The 21,273-nt window shown below is 45.0% G+C and overlaps 1 protein-coding gene across 1 annotated transcript in view; it reads left to right on the top strand.

Annotated features, from left to right (window-relative positions):
- Nucleotides 1-35: 35 nt before the first annotated feature.
- Nucleotides 36-21,273, top strand: part of LOC102461919 (lethal(3)malignant brain tumor-like protein 4) — a 109,638-nt gene continuing 88,400 nt past the window's right edge. Inside the window, 3 exon segments of the mRNA XM_075908921.1 lie at nt 36-568; nt 4,423-4,565; nt 14,361-14,484. Of these exon segments, the coding sequence (XP_075765036.1) occupies nt 14,472-14,484 (13 nt within the window). The 5' untranslated portion in view covers nt 36-568; nt 4,423-4,565; nt 14,361-14,471.

Here is a 21,273-nt window from a genome sequence, read left to right as displayed (position 1 = left end):
CCCCCTGGCCTGGGGGGTCCCCGCCCCCTTCGCCCCAGTCAGTGAGAGGCCAGGGGCCGCCCCTGGGGGGGGTGAGGGGCGCCCCGTGCCCCCAATTCCTGGCCCTCCCCCGGGGGTGTGCGGGGGGGGCCCTGAGGGGGGGGGCTGCCTGATTCCCTGGCCGGGGCGTAGGCGGAGCCCCCCATGGAGCTCTGGGAGGGTGGGGCTGCGCTCTGTACCTCTCCCCAGCTTGTGAGTGGAAGGGGCTGGGGGGGCCCAGTTCAGACTGTCCCCCCCCCCAGTCAGACCCTCATGGGCTTAGGCAGGAGCAGGACGGGGGCACCCCTAAGCCCTCTCCACGCGCCGCCTGCCTGCGCTGTGACCATCCCTGTGTCCCACGCTGTGCCTCAGTCCCCTCCCCTCCCTCCCCTCCCCGTGCTTCTGTCAGGACCCCCTAGTCACCACACACCAGGGAATAGACCCTTCCTGACTGGTGATGGAGAGGGAGTGATCGACCATAAATGTCAGGGAGTTACCCACTCTACTCCACGGGGAAGTTTTCTAAACTCTCTGAGCTAGAAGTGTGAGGGTGAGATTAAAAATCCATTTTGCTGTTATTTTAACACTGCTAATTGGAAGGCTTTGAACGCATGTTTTAAAAATAGCGAAGCATTGATGATACAGTCTCTCTCTTTTTATACTCCTGGAATCGCTGGCAGGAACAAAGCATATTTATAAAGAAAAATGGAATCTAGTTATTTTATTAGCTGCATTGTTGCTAGCACAGCGCAATTATTAGTATTTGTTACGAGGCTCTAGTTGCCATAAACATTATGTATTTTTAAGGTAACTGTTTGTACAGAAGTCAGTCTATAAAACAGCCTCAAAAACTTTACAGAGTTAAGAAATAATAGAGAGTGGTTTTAGGGACTTAGGTAAGACAGAAAAAAAGTTTTCACTTGAGATGGATATTTGATGTATGGGAGAAATATCATAAGGGTTTTCTAGAAGCAGATTCTTCAGAGGAAAAGTTTTTTGAACCAGCAATATCAAGTTTTTATTAAAGGGAAGGATGCTTGTGGCAGATGATTGCAGGGGTATATTTAATACTTCAGAAATAGTGATTATAGCTCTTGGTGAGGATCATCATATAGGGATAAATAAGTAGTAATATAAGACAAGTGTAGTGAAGTTTGATACTGGGAGGAATAGGATTACATTTTTAATCTGAAAATTTTAATGTAATTTATTCAACCACTGTCTGGGTCAGCAAAAAAAATTAAATGTTGTTGTGTAGTTAGGATTAAGGGATAAAGAACTCTGAGCTTTTGTGCTGAATTGCACAAGATCTCTCTTCTACAATCAGCTTTGCAGCCTTTTGGCTAAGATCAAGTGCATAGTCTCCTTAGTGGGCACAAATGCCCATTATAATAGTCACTATGGGCCCAATTTTGACATAACCATGATTGTGCCTTTCTCTGCAGGTATGCCCATTAAAATTGAATACTTGTGGAATAAGATATAACTTAGCATGAGCATGGATGTCAGAACTGAACTCTAAATGCAGGACAATGTAGCACTTTAAAGACTAACAAGATGGTTTATTAGATGATGAGCTTTCGTGGGCCAGACCCACTTCCTCAGATCAAATAGTGGAAGAAAGTAGTCACAACCATATATATGGTATATATGGTTGTGACTACTTTCTTCCACTATTTGATCTGAGGAAGTGGGTCTGGCCCACGAAAGCTCATCATCTAATAAACCATCTTGTTAGTCTTTAAAGTGCTACATTGTCCTGCATTTTGCTTCAACTACCCCAGACTAACACGGCTACATTTCTATCACTAGAACTGAACTCTGTTAGAGTTGCTTAATAGAACTCCACTATGAATATTTGACAGACTGCAAATTGATTCCCATTTGTTTTGGTCTTATACTGTTTTTCTTGCCACAACAAGTAAATGGCAAAGTTGTTTTTAATGTGATGAATGTAACAAAACAGAGGGGTGTTTTGCAGTTATTTATTATCTCAGCCAAACTTCTCATGGCCTCAGGCTGTATCTTACTTGCACCAAGCATGCTATTTAATAGTCTATGTACTAGAGTTGTAAAAGGTTAACCAGTTAACTAGTAGGGGCTGGAGCAACTCCCCACCCTCCTGGGGCAGGAGGTTGCTCCAGCCCTGACATGCCACAGCAGTCCTTGTATGTGGTGGGCCCACACAGCCTGCAGCAAAGCTTCATCTTTGGTACCAAGGCTCTGACTATTGTGGTCTAGGTCCTCTGTTGTCTCCTTTTTGTCACCCAACAGAGCTTTTCATCTGAAGATCCCGAGGCCAAGGTGTTGAGCTCTGGGGGATGAAATTCTTAGTAAAACAGAGCCTATATAAACTGATTGTATGGCTGAGGAATAGAATCGGTTTGTCCCTAATGTGTGTGCATGCAGGCAGGCAGTTTTGTGAGGAGGAGGAAGACCTTCAACCCATTGCACACCCCTTGTGGAGAATGGGTTTAGACCAGTGGATGTGTAATAAAGGCACATTCACTCAACCCACCTCTAACTCCACCACCACCAAGTTTCAGTGCATCTTGCCTTTGACTATCCTGCTCGCAACCTTCTTTCTGGTTTTAGGGTGTTGCAAATTTAAGAATGTGGTGCAAAGTGTGATTCTTGGTGCCCAAAATAACATGGAAGATTTAGATGTCAGGTCAAAGAAAAAAACAAATTATTTTAAATCTTCATTATTCTGCTGTTGAATAATGAGAGATGAGCCCAAGCGGAAAGATCTGATTATAGCCAGAAGAAAGATTTCGTGGTAACGAATATGCTTTGTTTTGAAATATCTGTGCAACTAAGCTTTTCTTTTTTTTCTTGTATTCTTTACAAGTGCTAGGATGATTTTTGATGGGGATATTGGAATATTCAAAGACACATATTAACATCTCCCCCACTCAATTAAAATGCTTTTGGTATTTCTGTTAACTCAGGGGAAGGAAAATATCAACTGTAATATATATACGAACATGAAGTATTTACATAGCAGAATAAGATGTGCTGTTATGGGAGGGAACCGTAGTGCTTCCCTAATTCAGGTTGAGGATTTTCACTTAAAGTTAAAATCCTGTGCTTCACAGTTTAATATATTTAGTTTCTAAATGTGACACAGTTAGTTGTCTGGGAATAGCAGAACCTGATATTCATTTACAGATAAAATTCTTTCTTATATTACTATTTTCATATAATAGTTTAAAAGTTTTGTAAAAATTTTTTTGCTTTGTGTAGTGTGAATAATGGAGTAAAACAGACTTTTCAAAGTAAGCAGAGCAGTAATATATGTTTATAATGTGTCATAGAATCATAGAGCTGAAAGAGATCTCAGGAGGTCATCAAGTCCAGCCCCCTACCCAAAGCAGGACCAATCCCAACTAAATCAACCCAGCCAGGGCTTTGTCAAGCCGAGACATAAAAATCTCTAGGGATGGAGATTCCACCACCTCCCTAGGTAACCCATCCCAGTACTTCACCACCCTCCTAGGGAAATAGTTGTTCCTAATATCCAACCTAGACCTCTCCCACTGTAACTTGAGTCCATTACTCCTTGTTCTACCATCCGTCACTACTGTGAACAGCCTTCCATCCTCTTTGGAACCTCCCTTGAGGAAGCTGAAGGCTGCTATTAAATCCCCCCTCACTCTTCTCTTCTGAAGACTAAACAACTCCAAATCCCTCAGTCTCTCCTCATAGGTCATGTACTCCATCCCCCTAATCATTTTGGTTGCCCTCCACTGCATCTTCTCCAATGCGTCCACATCCTTTCTATAGTGGGGGGCCCAGAACTGGACACACTACTCCAGATGTGGCCTCACCAGTGCCAAATAAAAAGGAATAATCACTTCTCTAGATCTCCTGGCAATGCTACTTCTAATGCTACCTAATGTGCCATTAGCCTTTTTGGCTGCAAGGGCACACTGTTGACTCATATCCAGCATCTCATCCACTGTAATCCCAGGTCCTTTTCTGCAGAACTGCTACTTAGCCAGTTGGTCCCCAGCCTGTAACAATGCTTGGGAATCCTCTGTCTCAAGTGCAGGATTCTACACTTGTCCTTGTTGAACCTCATCAGATTTCTTTGGTCCAGTCCTCTAATCTATCTAGGTCACTCTGGACCCTATCGCTGTTCTCCAGCATATCTACCTCTCCCCTAGCTTAGTGTCATCTGCAAACTTGCTGCGGGTGCAATCCATCCCCTCATCCAGATCATTAATAAAGCTATTGAACAAAACCGGTCCTAGAACTGATCAGTGTCCCCCAAAACTATTTAAGATAAAATTTTTAACAAAAGGTGAGTACTTTGGGAATAGTTGAGGTGATTCTTGAGTGATGTCTGCCGACGTCAGAGGTAATTTAATCAGCCACCTGTCTCCTCTACTTAATTTGTAGGTTGCAGTTCATTTGTGATCCTGGGAGGAGGAGAAGAGGAGGAGTCAGGAAGGACTGTACCAATATGATGATGTTTCTCACTGGTAGATTCTTTATTTATCTTTACACAAGCAGTTTACCCTAAGTGTCACCATTTTTAAAAGGTGTGTGCTGCATGCTTAAGCTTGATCTCTGTAGTAAGGTTTGTTCAGTACAGTTGAACAGGAGTTGTGGAAGGTGGTTAACCTCTTTTTAATAGAAAGAACAGGAGTGTATTGTATCTTTCTAAACTTAGACAGTATCTCATGTTAAAAGATTCTGTGACAACTACCTCAATATCTCTGTTCTCTGACCTTGCCTCTTCACATTTCTGTTCACGTCTCTATGTCCTCCTTACACAGTTGCTTATGCGCCTTTTTCCCATCCTTGCTTCTTATGGTGGTACTTTCTGGTTTTGGTAGGGGCTGTGGAAGTGGTAGGGGAGTGACTGGGTCTGTGGAAGAAAGGATGTGGGGGCTTCTGATATGTACTTTTAGCTTTAACTCTAGTATAATATAACTTTTTTAATCTGGGGATAATAAAGGAGGACTGGTACAATTCGCAGATTAACAAACTAATCCTATCAAACCAGAAACACAGACCAAATCCCATCAAACTGCATTTCCTTATCTTTGAAACAGCATGAGGCCCTCTCTGAATTTGCCAGCACATTAATTTCATTATATCGCTCAGTTATATATAAACAAAGTGCCTTTGGACATGAGAGAGGCTGTCAATAAGAATAGCGTCTATAAAGTGTAGACAGGGCCTGACGCCACTCACCTTACTCAATCAAAACTCCCATTGAGTAGAGACTACAGGTTCAGAGATGGAATGTGAGTGAAATCTTTAATACAAAAGTCCTTGGACTGTTTGGGATATCAAAGGTCAATACCATTTGAAGTCTGCTTCATACATTTTAAAATACTAAAACTATTGGACTCAATCGCAGAAGTGTTGGATATGTGTTTTAGAAATTGTGCTTGAAATGAGGCCCAGAAAACATTAATACTTGGTGTATTAAGTTGGTCTCTGTCTCTCTAGGGAGAAAAGTATATTATATTTAGTACTGTTGATTAATCACAATTAACTTGTGATTAATTAAAAAATTAATTGTGATTAAAAATTGTGATTAGTTACATGATTAATTGCACTGTTAACTATCGAATATAGATTGAAATTTATTAAATATTTTGGATGTTTTTCTACATTTTCAAATATATTTATTTCAGTTCTAACATAATACAAAGTATACAGTGCTCACTTTATATTACAGTATTATTTTATTACAAATATTTGCATTGTAAAAACAAAAGAAATAGTATTTTTCAGTTCACCTCATAGAAGTACTGGAATGCAATCTGTTGTGAAAGTACAATTTGCAAATGTATATATATTTTTCTGTTACATAACTGCACTCAAAACCAAAACAATGTAAAACTTTAGAGCTTACCAGACCACTCAGCCCTACTCTTCGGTCAACCAATTGCTAAGATAAACAAGTTTGCTTACTTTTACGGGAGTTAATACTCCCAGATTCTTATTTACCATGTTACCTGAAAGTGAGAGCAGGCAATCACATGGCACTTTTGTAGCTGATATTGCAAGATATTTACGTGCCAAATATGCTTAACTGTCGTACGCCCCTTCGTGCTTTGGCCACCATTCCAGAGGACTTACTTCCATGCTGATGATGCTTGTTAAAAAAATGCATTAATTACAGTTTGACAGTACACCTTACGGGGGAGAATAATATTTTTCCTGCTCTGTTTTACCCACATTCTGCCATATTTTTCATGTTATAGCAGCCACAGCCCAACACATGCTTGTTTCAAGAATGCTTTCACAGCAGATGTGACAAAACACAAAGAAGGCACCAATGTGAGATTTCTAAAGACAGTTACAGCACTCCACCCAAGGTTTAAGAATCTGAAGTGCTTTCCAAAATCTGAGAGGGATGAGGTATGGCATGTTTTTCCAGAAGTCTTAAAAGAGTAACACTCTCGTGAGGAACTTAGAGAACCCAAAATCACTGAAAAGGAAAAATCAGCCTTCTGTTGGTGGCATCTGACTCAGATGATGAAAGTGAACATGCCATGGTCTGCACTACTTTGAATCATTATTGAGCACCTATCTTCAGCATGGACACATCTCCTGGTATGGTGGTGGATGAATGAAAGAACATATGAATCTTTAGTGCATCTGGCATGTAAATATCTTGTAACACAGACTACAACAGTGTCCTGCAGGGCTGGATTAACTCTTCTAGGGGCCCGCTGCTATTTTGTGGGGCCCTCTAGGCTCTGGGGTGGGACCATAAATGAGGTGTGTGTGGAGGTACTGTGGGTCGAGGCAGGAGAGTGGATATGGGAAGGGGTGAGGGCTCTGCTTGGAGGTGCAAGCTGTGAGATGGGGTGGGGATGTTTGGGATGCAGGCAGGGGCTCCCGACTGGGAGCAAGGGGTTTAGAGTGCAGGAGAGGGCTCAGGATAGGAGGCTAGAGGGGCTCGTCTACACTGGCCCCTTTTCCGGAAGGGGCATGTAAATTTCACCAGTCGTCGTAGGGAAATCTGCGGGGGATTTAAATATCCCCCGCGGCATTTAAATAAAAATGTCCGCCGCTTTTTTCCGGCTTTTAAAAAAGCCGGAAAAGAGCGTCTACACTGGCCCCGATCCTCCGGAAAAAGTGCCCTTTTCCGGAGGGTCTTATTCCTACTTATTCCTGCATATATCCCTTTGAAGTAGGAATAAGACCCTCCGGAAAAGGGCAGTTTTTCCGGAGGATCGGGGCCAGTGTAGATGCTCTTTTCCGGCTTTTTTAAAAGCCGGAAAAAAGCGGTGGACATTTTTATTTAAATGCCGCGGGGGATATTTAAATCCCCCGCGGATTTCCCTACGACGACTGGTGAAATGTACATGCCCCTTCCGGAAAAGGGGCCAGTGTAGACGTAGCCGAGGTGTGTGGAGTCTAGGCAGGAGCTAGGGTGTTGGAACAGGCTCAGAGCTGGGATGCAGAGTTAAGGGGTCAGGTCTAGGAGAGAGTTAGGAACTTGGGGTGCAGAAGGGGGCTCAGGGCCACGGGTTGGGGTGAAGGGTCTGGGTGCGGGAGGAGGGCTCAGGCCTGGGGCGAGGGTTGAACTGTGTGGTGCTTACCTGGAGCAGCTCCCTTCTTGGGAGGGGAAGCAGGTAACTCAGGGTGGGCCATACTGCCCTGTGCTTGCCTGCAGGCACTGCAGTCACCACCCCTGCAGCTTCCTTTGATCATATTCCTGGCCAGCGGGAGCTAGGAGAGTGGAGCCTGCAAGCGAGGACACTGCAGGGATGGAGCTTCCCCTGGTGCTCATGGCGACGTGGCTCCAGCTCAGCAGTGGGGATGGCCGTGTGGGGAGCCATTTCCCCTCCCCTCATGCAGGCAGTGCCAGAGAACATGCAGGACTGTACCTGCAGCCCAGGGCCCTAGGCTAAAGGGGCTTTACAAAAAGATCTGGACATTTGGTAACCCAGAGATCTTTTTGCGGGACATCCTTTTATCCTGGGACCCTGCATATATCCCCCAAAGCCCCTTGCTTCATTCAGCCCTTGAGAAGCATTTGAGAAGTCTGTGAGAAGTCAATAGAACTATTCATATTCTTAAAGCTACCGTACTTATGTGCTTAAATGCTTTGTTGTATTGGGGCCATGAATAAAAATGTATTCTTAATTAAATATGCAGGCCCCAAAGTGCAAAGCTAATATTATGTCTTTATTTTTAAGCTTCTGATGGATGAAGGAGGATGGCAAGTATTGTGTGTGTAATCCTAGATTTTTACCTATTTTAATCAGTAAAATGAAATGATCAGCTGAGGAACAGAATCATTCTGTTTGGAGGATGCCATTTTTGTTGTAACTTTTTCCTGACATAACAACACTTGAGCTTTTGCAACTTTCTATTATATTTAACTAGAAGATGTACTGGATATTGCTCAGTCCTTAACTGAGATAAGTTTTGTTTATCTTTATTTAAATCATTGGTCTGGGGTGGGACTGAGGATAAGGGGCTCAGTTTGCAGGCTGCCCTGAGGAGAAAGGACAACCCCAACCCTCTCTTACCACAGCAGCTTGGGACCAGGTGAGAAGCGTCTCTCACAGCTGGAGGAGGGGTGCATGTCTGGAGGACATACACACACACACGGGATGTCAACATGTAGACAACTACATGATTAACCGATAAGCCTGGACTTATCAGTTAATCTTGTGAAAGTGCATGCCCTCTTCCCCCACGCCCCGCTGGCTCTGTATCCTTGGCAGCAAGGACAGGGAAAGCAGGAGCATGTGAGGAGCTGGTTTTAAGCAGGTTCTCCATGAGTACTGGATCCGTCTGCCCTCCTCCTCATCACTGCTGCCTCTAATAGAGAGGCAGCAGCATGTAGGGTGAGGAGGGCAGGCTGGAGCTTTCAAGCAGCCTCCCCACACTTGCTGGCTCCGTGGACATGCCGCTCACCTTTCCCCGCTCCCTTCTACAGCCCATTGCCTCCTTAAAAGCTGGTTCTCCCCAGCACCATCTCTGTGGTGCTGCTTCCCCCTCGCCACTGCTGTGCAGCCTGGGCTCACCGTGAACAGAGGTTTGTCCATGACAGCAGCCCCTGTCTGTGGGGAGGGGGGTCGGCGTCAAGGTCCCTGTGGACAGAGTCTGCAATTGTGGATCAGCCTCTGTCCACAGGGAACTTGGACTCCCCTGATAGTGGCTACTGCCACCCTGCACTGCTACCTTTGTAGCAAAGGTAGCAGCACAGGGCAGCAGGCAGCCAGTCTGCGCAAGGAGCTGGTTTTTAAACAGTTTCCCCTGATGGACCAGCTTCTGCCTCCACCCTGGGCTGCTGCCTCTAATACAGAGGCAGCAACATTGGTGGCAGATGGTTCCCCGTAGGTGGGGCCCGGAGTGCACTGGCTGACAGTCCCACTTCTGGGCACTATAGAATAGTTGTGTAACTGCTAAGATTTCATGCAGTTACACAATTGTTCAATTACACGGTATCTAACATCCCTAACACACACACACACACACACAGACTCACAAACAAACTCTCTGAAATATATAGTGGATACCTTTTTCCACTCCTATCCCCTGCTGGCCCAATGGAGTTAAAGCTGTCCCGGTCTCCATCTGCTGCCCCCTTATGGTCATTCTACAGCAGTGGTCCCCAACCGTTTGGGGTTGCCGGGCGCCAGGGGGCGTGGCCATTCACCCGCCGGGCGCCCGGGGGGGGACAGGGCCCCCCCCATAGCCGCATTCCGGGGCCGGAGCTCTCCCCTCAAGCGCCGCGTGCCCGAGGCCGGCGCTCTCTCCCCCCCCCCCCCCCAAGCGCCGCGCGCCCGGGGCCAGCGCTCTCTCCTCCAAGCGCCGCGCGCCCGGGGCCGGCGCTCTCTCCCCCTCCCTCCCCCAAGCGCCGCGTGCCCGGGGCCGGCGCTAGCGCTTTCTCTCCCACCCCCATGCGCCGCGGGGGGTGAATCCGCGGCGCCACGCGCCCGGCTCCGCGCATGCGCCACGTGCCCGGGGCCAGGCCAGCCCTGAGCACTTGGCGGGCGCCGAGAAATGCCCCCGCGGGCGCCGTGTTGGGGACCACGGTTCTACAGTATAACTCCCTTCTAGTCCCTTCCCTTCCTTTTTATAAGTAACAATTGAATTTAAAGGCACATCCCATTTAGGGATGTAAAATCCTGTTTAAATAGGTTAACTCCATGGTTACCAATCCGTCGATTGTGATTGACTGGTCGATTGCGAGGGCTCGCCCAGTCAATCGCGAGGCATTCAGCCCCCCCCCCATGTCCTCCTACCCCCCAAGAAACCCCACTACCTACCTCCAGTGACAGTGGAGGTAGTGCCGGCTTCCTGTGGGGTGGATGGAAGTCCTGTAGCTGCGCACCACTTCTGGGGGTTCCGGAAGTGCGCTGGCTGCTCCCCCTCCTCCAGGTCAGTGGCATGCCAGGAACTTGCTTGCAAGGGTGGGGGGAGTCCCCAGAGAAGGCACGTGAGCTAGGGCTTCTCTGCTCTTCAGGAGGGGGGTCATCGTCCCTGGAGGAGGCGCACCCTGGGGCTGCCCTGTTCTGTGGGAGGGGGGAGTTGTCCCTGGAGGAGGTGCATGCCGGGGCTTCCCTTCTCTGTAGGGGGGGAGAAGGAGTCTCGGGAGGCGGCAGGTGCAGGGGACTCCCTGCCCCCACTGGCACCCTGTCCCCTACTGCAGAACTCCCTGCCCCCCGGAACCCTGTCCCCTCTCCCCTGTCCCTTACTGGCACCCTCTCCCCTGCCCCAGCACCCACTAGCACCCTTTCCCAATACCATGTTCCCTGTTTCCACCAGCACAGTTGGGGCCACATTAGTGAAGGTTGGGGGTTTTTTGGAGGAGTTAGTTTTTTTGCATCTCACTTGTGTGGCCCCAACTGACTTTTCTGTGAGTCAGTGACCGCTGACTCAAAACAGGTTCCCTGCCCTTCTCATAAATAAAGACAATGCAGAAACTTTTTCTGTTTGACGTATTTTATTTAAAAATGAAGCCTGGCCAACTAACCCCCAGTTGGGGCCGAGCCCCCATCTGGCTGCAGCATCATAACTCTCTTGCACCCCCCCCCCCCCCCCAGACCTAAGCCTATCATACACTGGACCCTCGTGCCGTGAGCCCCTCACATACCCCAACCCAAATTCCTGCACCCTCACATCCACAAGCCTGCGGCTTGCTTAGTACCCCAACCCTCCATCTAACCCCAACACTCCCCAGCCTGGAGCCCCCTCCCTGAGCCAGCGTTCCCTTCTCCACTTCCTCCTGCATCCAGATTTCCTCCCAGAGCTTGCACCTCTTACCCTTTCCCACACCCAAATCCCTCATTCCCACCCCAGAGCCCATACATCCTGTCTCAACCCATTGAGGGTATGGCTAGACTGCTGGAGTTTTTCCAGGATTCCAGAGATATCCCGGAAAAACTCTTCTGCATCCAGGGCTTTTTTTAGTGGAAGAGCAAACATGCTCTTTCAGTAACCCCTGTATTCCTCGTTTCATGAGAAATAAGGGGGCTTCCGAAAGAAGGGGTTTTTCTGACATTTAGTCCAGTCTAGACAGGCCAAATGTTGGAAAAACCTCTTCCTATAGAAGAATCGAAAAAAAGCAGCAGTGTAGAGTGTATAATGGCTGGGGATAGCAAGTGATGGAGAGGAGGAGAATGAGAGGGCGGGGCTTCAAGGAAGGGGTGTGGTTTTGGAGGAAGGATGGGGCGGTAGATCTTGGCTTGTTCTGACATTTAAAAAGTGATCTTGGGTGTAAAAAGTTGGAGACCCCGGGGTTAACTGCTTAAATGGGGGCACATTGGGGGCATGGCACAGCTGTCTGCCCACAGTGTGTGGTGTGGTATGCCTGGCCGTTCTGGAGCAGCCTTACACTCCAGGCGAGTAGCATAGGCCTGTAGCATCGGGCGGGGAGTGGGTGCTTCAACCCAGCTGGGCTGCTGGTTAACTGATAACTAATCCCATTGTCCTGGCATAACCACATTTTATCTTGCTTTTCGTTATGATAAGCGGAAGGTGCATATCAAATTTGGTGATCCTAGCTCTTACTGTTTAGGAGGAGTTCTTGAACAAACGGACTCATGGACGGACGGACAGATAGACTCACATTTGTAAAACATATACAGGTTTAACATCTCTAGTCCAGCACCCTTGGGACCTGACTGGTGCTGAAGCAAAGAATTTGCCAAACCATGGGAGGTCAGTGTTGTCTAGCAACATTACCAACACTTCCACTGCTTACTGGGCATTTGGGGTATACTAGAGCTAAATAACAGCATAGAACACTGAGAGCCAGGACTGGTGGCTGTAAACAAACTTTATGAGACTGCAGAAAACTTGGCCACACCCATAATAAGTGGACATTCAGTTAACTAAAATCATTTCGGATCATGGATGTTGCTAGACCACAGAGTGACGGACTAGAAAGGTTTAACCTATCGTAAGATATGGGGAAGACATCTTGATGTTATACTGTATTTTAGTATTGTAGTGTTGAGCAAAATCGGAGACAATTTAACTGTATTATATCATCAGCTAGTTTAGCAAATAGCTACCATGTTTCTTTAATTGTAATTTGCAATTTTTATTAAGCTGCTATTAGATAGAATGTGGATACTCAGACTAGCTTTTATATTGACTTCAAGGTCCGATGAATTTTCATCACCTATCTACATATGTGTAGGCATGTGTGCATATATCATCATGTCTGTATTCCTTTATGCTTATTTTGGCCAGTTCTGTAAATATTTGTATATTTAAAAGTTTTTGTACGTAGTTGACCCGAAGGTGAATTAATCTAGCCTTGAAAAGAGCAATGATTAATGTCTGCTTATAAAACAATGCTTCCAAAACTGAACAGTGAGTAGCTATATTATTCTCCTTAACCTTGCCCTCTAGGTGATCAATCATATACCGTTCTCAGAGAGTAGTTATTAACGGTTCACAATCCTGTTGGAAAGATATTATAAGTGGGGTTTCACAAGAGTCTGTTTTGGGACCAGATCTGTTCAGTATCTTCATCAACAATTTAAATATTGGCATAGAGAGTACGCTTATTACGTTTACAGATACCACCAACCTGGGAGGGGTTTCAACTACTTTGGAGGATAGGGTCATAATTCAAAATGATCTGGACAAATTGGAGAAATGGTCTGAGGTAAACAGGATGAAGTTTAATAAGGACAAATGCAAAGTGCTCCGCTTAGGAAGGAACAATCAGTTTCACACATACAAAATGAGAATCGACTGTCTAGAAAGGAATACGACAGAAACGGATCTAGGGGTTTTAGTGGACCACAAGCTAAATATGAATCAACAATGTGACGAGGTCGCAGAAAAAGCAAGCATGATTCTAGGATGCATTAACAGGAGTGTTGTGAGCAAGACACGAGAAGTCATTCTTCCACTCTACTCTGTGCTGCTTAGGCCTCAGTTGGAATATTGTGTCCAGTTCTGGGCACCACATTTCAAGAAAGATGTGGAGAAATTGGAGACGGTCCAGAGAAGAGCAATAAGAATGATGAAAGGTCTACAGAACATGACCTATGAAGGAAGACTGAAAGAATTGGTATTGTTTAGTTTGGAAAAGAAAAGATTGAGGGAATTTTCAGATATCTAAAAGGGAGTCACAAGGAGGAGGGAGAAAAATTGTTCTTTCTGGACTTTGAGGGTAGAACAAGAAGCAATGGGCTTAAACTGCATCAAGGGAGTTTTAGGTTGGACATTAGGAAAAAGTTCCTAACAGTCAGGGTGGTTAAACACTGGAATAAATTGCCTAGGGAGGTTGTGGAATCTCCATCTCTGGAGATATTTAAGAGTAGGTTAGATAAATGTCTATCAGGGATGGTTTAGACAGTATTGGGTCCTGCTGTGAAGGCAGAGGACTGGACTTGATGACCTTTCGAGGTCCCTTCTAGTCCTAGTATTCTATGAGTCTATGATATGCGCAATCTGACTTCTTTTTACTCCCATTACCAAAAGGATATCTGAGGTGAAATGTTCAGAGTAAATAAAATTTAACAAAGTGCCTTAAAAGAAAAACTAAGTCAAAGCTTTACAGTTTCTTTAACTTTTCTGTTTGGGAATCCATATCAAGCAATTGTCTTAAACTTCAAGAAAGACATTTTTAGGGAAAACAACAAAATATTTTGGATAGTGGCATTTTCTTGTGGTTGGAAAGGTCCACTATTTTGCATTATACACTTGAATTTTCTGAACATGTAATGGAAATATTTCATTGTGACATTCATGGTTTATGTTGGTGTTAAACTTCATCACATTACTTCACATTTTAGTTTTCCATTGAAAAAACATTATGATGATTTTTCAGAATTGTGACTCTTTCAGTGATGTTACTAGTTAACCAAAATTTTATTGTTTGTCTTCAGGTTATTAGATCTTGAATGAAAATAATTGAAATCCAAACTGGTGAGAAGTACCTGCGCCTTATTGTGGTAAAATATACATTTGGGAATAATATAGATTAAAGCATCTGGGTGATGAATATTTCAGGTAAGATGCTTTTACAAGAAATTCTGAAAAATCTCTTTTCAGTTGTCTGTCTTGTTAGTTCCATGTAGTGTTGGCTGAAACTCATAAAATGTTCATATTTTTTGGGGAAAAGGTACCCCTTTGATTGCTGTTGCAAAAGAAGGACTGGGACTGGGTGAGACACGGAGCCTGAATTCCCCAATTTCCCCTATATGTGACCTCTTCAGGCATGTTGGTGGGACAAGATTGTATTGCCACTTCTTGTACTATACTTGTTCCTTGGCTATCCAGTGGGGGATTGTCAGCGAGCATTAAAAAATCACCAACATTTTCAAAATAGCAGATGAGAGGGCTAGTAAAAGCCTTGGTAGGACATTTTAATGCAAGCCACCAAAACAAGTTAATGAATGGTGTGGTCACTTAACAGTAATTGAACACACACTGTTAACATTGTGGATGCACAAGTATGTTTTGTACATTCTGCTTCACTCTTCTTTTGGGAAAAGACTGAAATATTTTTTCAGCATAGCACTAAATGCCTCATTTTGTTTCTGTAATGAAAAAGGCAGGAAAATGACTGCTTTCTAGTTAACATCAACATTATACAATGTGAAGAGAAGGGTAGCAAAGCACATATGATCACACTCTGAAGGAAATTTAACTGGAGGAGACTTGAAGAACTAAATGGAAAAACTCACAGGTTTTCCTGTTTCAATCAGGTAGAAATTGTGTGAATTGGAGCACTAAAGCACTGACCTTTGGAATTGCATTTGCTGCACTTGATTTGATATATGTTTTCGTTTCACTATGTTTCCTGCTGAAACTTCTCTCTAATACACAGTGGCTGGTGATTGGAGGTGGGGATTTGAGTATGAGAGATGGCGAGAGATTCTTAAGCAACATAGATGCTTGTCTCATAATTGTGTTATTTTGGAGTTGGCATGTGTATGTATATATGAGCAGGGGCTTCTATGAGAGAGAAGTTCTGTGGATTGTGTTGCTGGTCTGGACATACTGCAAGAGTAAGGATTTGGCTTAGAAGTGCTATATTGCTGCCTGACCTTATTCATTGATAGGGGTTGGAAAAGCTTTGTTACTATTTTGTCTATCTCCCCGCATCATGATATAGTACCACACAGATGTAATGAATTTATCCTCACCACATCTTTGACAGATAATCATTTTACAGATGAACAACTAAAACACAGAGAAGTAAAGTGTCTTGCCCAAGGGGAAACTGGCAGAGCTAGGAAAAGACTTGGATCTCCTGAATCCCAGCTCAGTGTCTGAACTAAAAGGGCATTCTCCCTTTGCTACACCATCCTTCTCTAGTCTTTCAGTCTGATAGCATTTTGATTGCTTTTGTTGTCATAACTGAACTTTTTCTTCTTTCCTACTGTGAACACATGTACTAGGAACAGGAGATGAATGGAAATAAGCACAATGAATGAGGGCTATAGCTCAAACAAAATGCTCCATTTCATTATGTGTTTTTCACACGGAGATAGAGGATAGTATGACCAACTATATCTTACTGATGCAGTAAGTGCTTGCTGGATTCTTCACGGCAGGAGGCTGATGGTGTGGGGGTGCAGGAGTCAGGGCAAAGGCTTGGGGATGTGGGGAGCTCAGGGTAGAGGGCTAGATATGCGGGAGATATAGGAGCTGGCGGGGGCTGCGCTGGCCAGGAGACAGCTCCCCGGGGCTAGCCACCTTGCTGCCTATGTGACGGGCAGGAAGCTTGCTTCCACCCGTGCCGTCTGCTGCCCTAACGGAGTTATAGCTATCCTGATCCCCATATCTGGCCCGTTGCTTCCCCGCGGTGCTCATTACATGGCATAGCTGTCACTACTAACAGACCCCTCCCTTTCCATGTTATATAAAACAATTGCCATAGTCCTGGCACAACCAAATCCTTACCTTGTTATACTAAGAGGAAGCTATTCACCAAATTTGGTGGTTCTAGTTCTTACCATTTAGGACAGGGATGGGCAACTAGGTCTTCAGATAGTGACAGAGGCCTGGACCACTTTGAGTTTAGAGGCCCCAGCCCAGCCCCAGTTCCCCAACATATCTAACTTCTCATCCACGGGTTCATACTAAAAGCAAAATAATATATGAAAATGAACACTTGAGACATTTATACATTGTACCAATAGCATGTACATTAAAATGTAACTTTAATTGTGAGTTTCCAACTGCAAGCAAAACTCTTCGTTTTAGGAATGCTTTTCTGGTTTTGTTGTGTGCAAACTTGTTTATAGTTGAAGAAAAATCTAATTTACATGCAGCTTCATTGTTAATGATAAGCATTGCAAGCCCATTCAAACGCTCTTGTCCCATTGTAGGACAATGATAGTTATTTACTTGTTTTAATATATTGAATGTGCTTTCACCTGAAGCCACTGATGCAGGGAGCCTAACAAAAATATATGATGCAACTGTGAAATTAGTTAATACAGTCGACAGGCCGAGATCGAATATTTCTTGAAGCAGTTCTTTTGGCTTGCAGTCTGATTTATAGTTGGTGGAATGTACATGTTTTAGGAAGACGATCTCAGCATAGATGTCTTGAAATTTCATTGTTATATGTTTGTTAAAACTGTTCAGTCACCGAATATAGATTTTCATTACTTAGTTCTTTGAACTTCCAAAGGAATCCAAAAAAGATACAAATTTGTTGCAGTGACTCAAATCGATGTGTCAGATTTGATGGAGTCAGTAATAACAAAACAAAACAAAACAAAAAAACCATTGACTGGATAGTGCCTTTCTGCATCAGATTGAGATGTTAGGCTGTGATTGGTGGAGAAAAAAGATGAAATGTGCTACTGATTTGGACTCAGAAAGAATTGTGTCTCATTGATCACGAATCTTTTCAGTATCTTTAAGAAGTTGTTCAGTGTTATCCCTCTCAACATCTAATGTAGCAATGCATGCGTCAGTTACAAGATTCATTTCATGGATTGTTTTTAGAAGCTTCATCCACATGGATGACATTAAAATGAATTCAAATTTGGATGTATACTTCTGAATTGACTTAAGCTCAGTGCAAGCCTGTGCTGTGAGAGTAAGAGATTCAAGCTTAAAGTATTTTAGTGCATATAACCCACACTGTTTTTAAGTACATCAGAAGCAGGAAGCCTGCTAAACAACCAGTGGGACCCCTGGACGATCGAGATACAAAAGGAGAACTTAAAGACAAGAAAGTCATTGCGGAGAAACTAAATGAATTCTTTGCTTCAGTCTTTATGGCTGAGGATGTTAGGGAGATTCCCAAACCTGACTCGTCCTTTGTAGGTAACAAATCTGAGGACTTGTCACAGTTTGAAGTGTTATTAGAGGAGGTTTTGGAATTAATTGATAAACTTAACAGTAACAAGTCACCGGGACCGGATGGCATTCACCCAAGAATTCTGAAAGAACTCAAATGTGAAATTGCGGAACTTTTAACTATGGTTTGTAACCTATCCTTTAAATCAGCTTCTGCACCCAATGACTGGAAGATAGCTAATATAACGCCAATATTTAAAAAGGGCTTTAGAGGTGATCCCGGCAATCACAGACCGGTAAGTCTAACGTTAGTACCGGACAAATTAGTTGAAACAATAGTAAAGAATAAAATTATCAGACACGTAAAAGAACATAATTTGTTGGGCAAAAGTCAACATGGTTTCTGTAAAGGGAAATCATGTCTTCCTAATCTGTTAGAGTTCTTTGAAGGGGTTAACAAACATGCAGTCCAGGGGGATCCAGTAGATATAGTATACTTAGATTTTCAGAAAGCCTTTGACAGGGTCCCTCACCAAAGGCTCTTGTGTAAATTACATTGTCATGGGATAAGAGGGAAGGTCCTTTCATGGATTGAGAACTGATTAAAAGGCAGGAAACAAAGGGTAGGAATAAATGGTAAATTTTCAGAATGGAGAGGGGTAACTAGTGGGGTCCCCCAAGGGTCAGTCCTAGGACCAATCCTGTCCAACTTATTCATACATGATCTGGAGAAAGCAGTAAGCAGTGAGGTGGTACAGTTTGGAGATAATACTAAACTGTTTAAGATAGTCAAGACAGAAACAGACTGAAGAACTTCAAAAATATCTCACCAAACTGAGTAATTGGGCAACAAAATGACAAATGAAATTTAATGTGGATAAGTGAAAAGTTATGCACGTTGGAAAAAAATAACCCCAACTATACATACAGTATGATGGGGGCTAATTTTCCTACTACAAATCAGGAAAGAGATCTTGGAGTTATCGTGGATAATTCTCTGAAAACTTCCACACAGCGTGCAGTGGCGGTCAAAAAGGCAAATAGGATGTTAGGAATTATTAAGAAAGGGATAGAAATAAGACACAGAATATCTTACTGCCCCTGTATAAAACTATGGTATACCCACATCTTGAATATTGTGTACAGATGTGGTCTCCTCACTTCAAAAAAGATATTTTGGCCTTAGAAAGGGTTCAGAAAAGGGCAACTAAAATGATTAGGGGTTTGTAACAGGTCCCATATGAAGAGAGGTTAAAGCGACTGGGACTTTTCAGTATAGAAAAGAGGAGACTAAGGGGGGATATGATAGAGGTATATAAAATCATGAGTGGTGTGGAGAGGGTGAATAAAGAAAAGTTATTTATTAGTTCCCATAATAGAAGAACTAGAGGACACCAAATGAAGTTAATGGGTAGCAGGTTTAAAACTAATAAGCGAAAGTTCTTCTTCTACACTCCGCGTAGTCAACCTGTGGAACTCCTTGCCAGAGGAGGCTGTGAAGTCTAGGACTATAACAGAGTTTAAAGAGAAGCTAGATAATTTCATGGAGGTTAGGTCCATAAAAGGCTGTTAGCCAGGGGATAGAAATGGTGTCCCTGGCCTCTGTTTGTCAGAGGCTGGAGAAGGATGGCAGGAGACAAATCTCTTGATCATTGTCTTCGGTCCACCCTCTCTGGGGCACCTGGTGCTGGCCACTGTCAGCAGATAGGCTACTGGGCTAGATGGACCTTTGGACTGACCCAGTACGGCCGTTCTTATGTTCTTATGAGTTACCTTGTGTGGTTGCTGCCTGAGGCTATCTGAGACCTGTGCTTAAAGGGACCCTCCCTGGACAGCCACTTCTAAGGTTTCCCTGCTTGCTTGCATACATCTCTGAGGGACAGCAAAGCATATTTTTTTCTCTGTGTGCTCTGGTTGCCCTCACCACAGCACTCTGCAGCATGGATTTGGAGCTGCCCCTGGGCACTCTGGTGCTTCTCCTGGATGTGTTGCTGTGAGCCTGGCAGCACATTCTGCAGGCAGTAACAGACTCCCTGGTGTGCCCCACTGGGGGCTTCTGCCTCATTCCTCCCTCACGTTCTTCCACTTATCCCTCCCTAACCCCCCTTCCAGCTGTACAATAAAAGATACGTGTTCATTACAACAAAGCCTCTTTATTGAACAAAACTGGGGTGGGGGGGAATGAAACTGAGGTGAGACTGGGGAAAGAAGGTGGGAGAGGGGGAGGCAAAGGGAGGAAGGGGGAGGAGAAGCTCAGGGTTGGGGGTCTTTCTGGCCCAACTGTCTCCCAGCACCGTGGGTGTGGGGGCCTCCATGTCCCTGGAGGTGTGGTGAGGGTGGGGAGGAAGAAGCAGGAGGGGGAGGAGGAGTGGTACCTGGGGAGGCAGCAGGGGCTAGAGGAGCAGGAGACAGCAAGCCCTGCCCCAGGGTCCATGACCACCTGGGGGCAAGGACTGTCCTGCCCCCCAGGATGTGGTCCATGGCATCAAAATAGGGGTAGAGGTCTGGGTCTGCCCCTGGTTGGGAGCTGCCCCCTGTGGCCCTGGCATATGCCTACCGCAGCTCCTTTATTTTTATGCGAACCTGCTTCTGGGTTCACGTGTGGCCTTTTGTGGCCAGGCTGGCAGCCATCCGCCTGTAGATGGTTGCATTCCTCCGTTTAATGCGGAGATCATGGACGTTGGAGGCATCCCCCCAAACCTGAATTAGGTCCCTGATCTCCGCACTGGACCAGGCAGGCACCCGCCTTTTCCAGCCCCTGGCAGGCTCCTGGGAGCTGGCAGACTAGTTCTGGGGAGCGGTGGAGGGCTGGCTGGCACTGGCTGCCTGGCTCATGCTGGGGTCACTGGGTCAGGTGCAGCGACTGCTGGCTCTGGGCTGGCAGGCTTGGAGCTGGCACAGGCACTGTGGCCAGAGTCTACCCCTTTTAAGGGCTCCGGGGAGGAGGGAAGGGAGAGGAGTTTTCTTGGTTGTGCCCAGAGTGTCCACCAGGGCAGCCTGGAAAAGGCTGGAGGCCCCCTATTTCGAAATAAGCGTCTACACAACGCTTAGTTTGAAATTGAAATTGGTGCTATTCCTTGTGGAATGAGGTTTACCAATTTCGAAATAAGCCTTCCACTGTTTTGATTTAATTTTGAAATAGCAGTTTGGCTGTGTAGACGCTGGTAAAGTTATTTCGAAATAACAGCGGTTTGCTGTGTAGACATACCCTTACATACAGTGCAACTCCTCCTCCTTTTCTCCCCTGTCTGTTCTTCCTGAACAGTTTATATCCTTCCATGACACTGCTCCTGTCATGTGAGTCATCCCACTAAGTTGGAATTGGTCCTGCCTTGGGCAGGGGGCTGGACTTGATGACCTTCTGAGGTCTCTTCCAGCTTTATGATTCTAAGTCTCCATTATTCCAATCAAATCATAGTTCTTTGACTGTGCCAGAGCTTCTAATTCTTTCTTTTTGTTTCCCAGGCTTCTTGCATTCGTGTAGACACACTTTAGGTAACTAGTTGATTGCCCTATATTCGAATCAGGGTCCTCCTT

This window comes from Pelodiscus sinensis, chromosome 25, assembly GCF_049634645.1.
Source record: "Pelodiscus sinensis isolate JC-2024 chromosome 25, ASM4963464v1, whole genome shotgun sequence".
NCBI classification, from domain to species: domain Eukaryota; kingdom Metazoa; phylum Chordata; order Testudines; family Trionychidae; genus Pelodiscus; species Pelodiscus sinensis.
The sequence above is the reverse complement of the archived record's forward strand: the minus strand, read 5'-3'. Positions and strand labels throughout refer to the sequence as shown.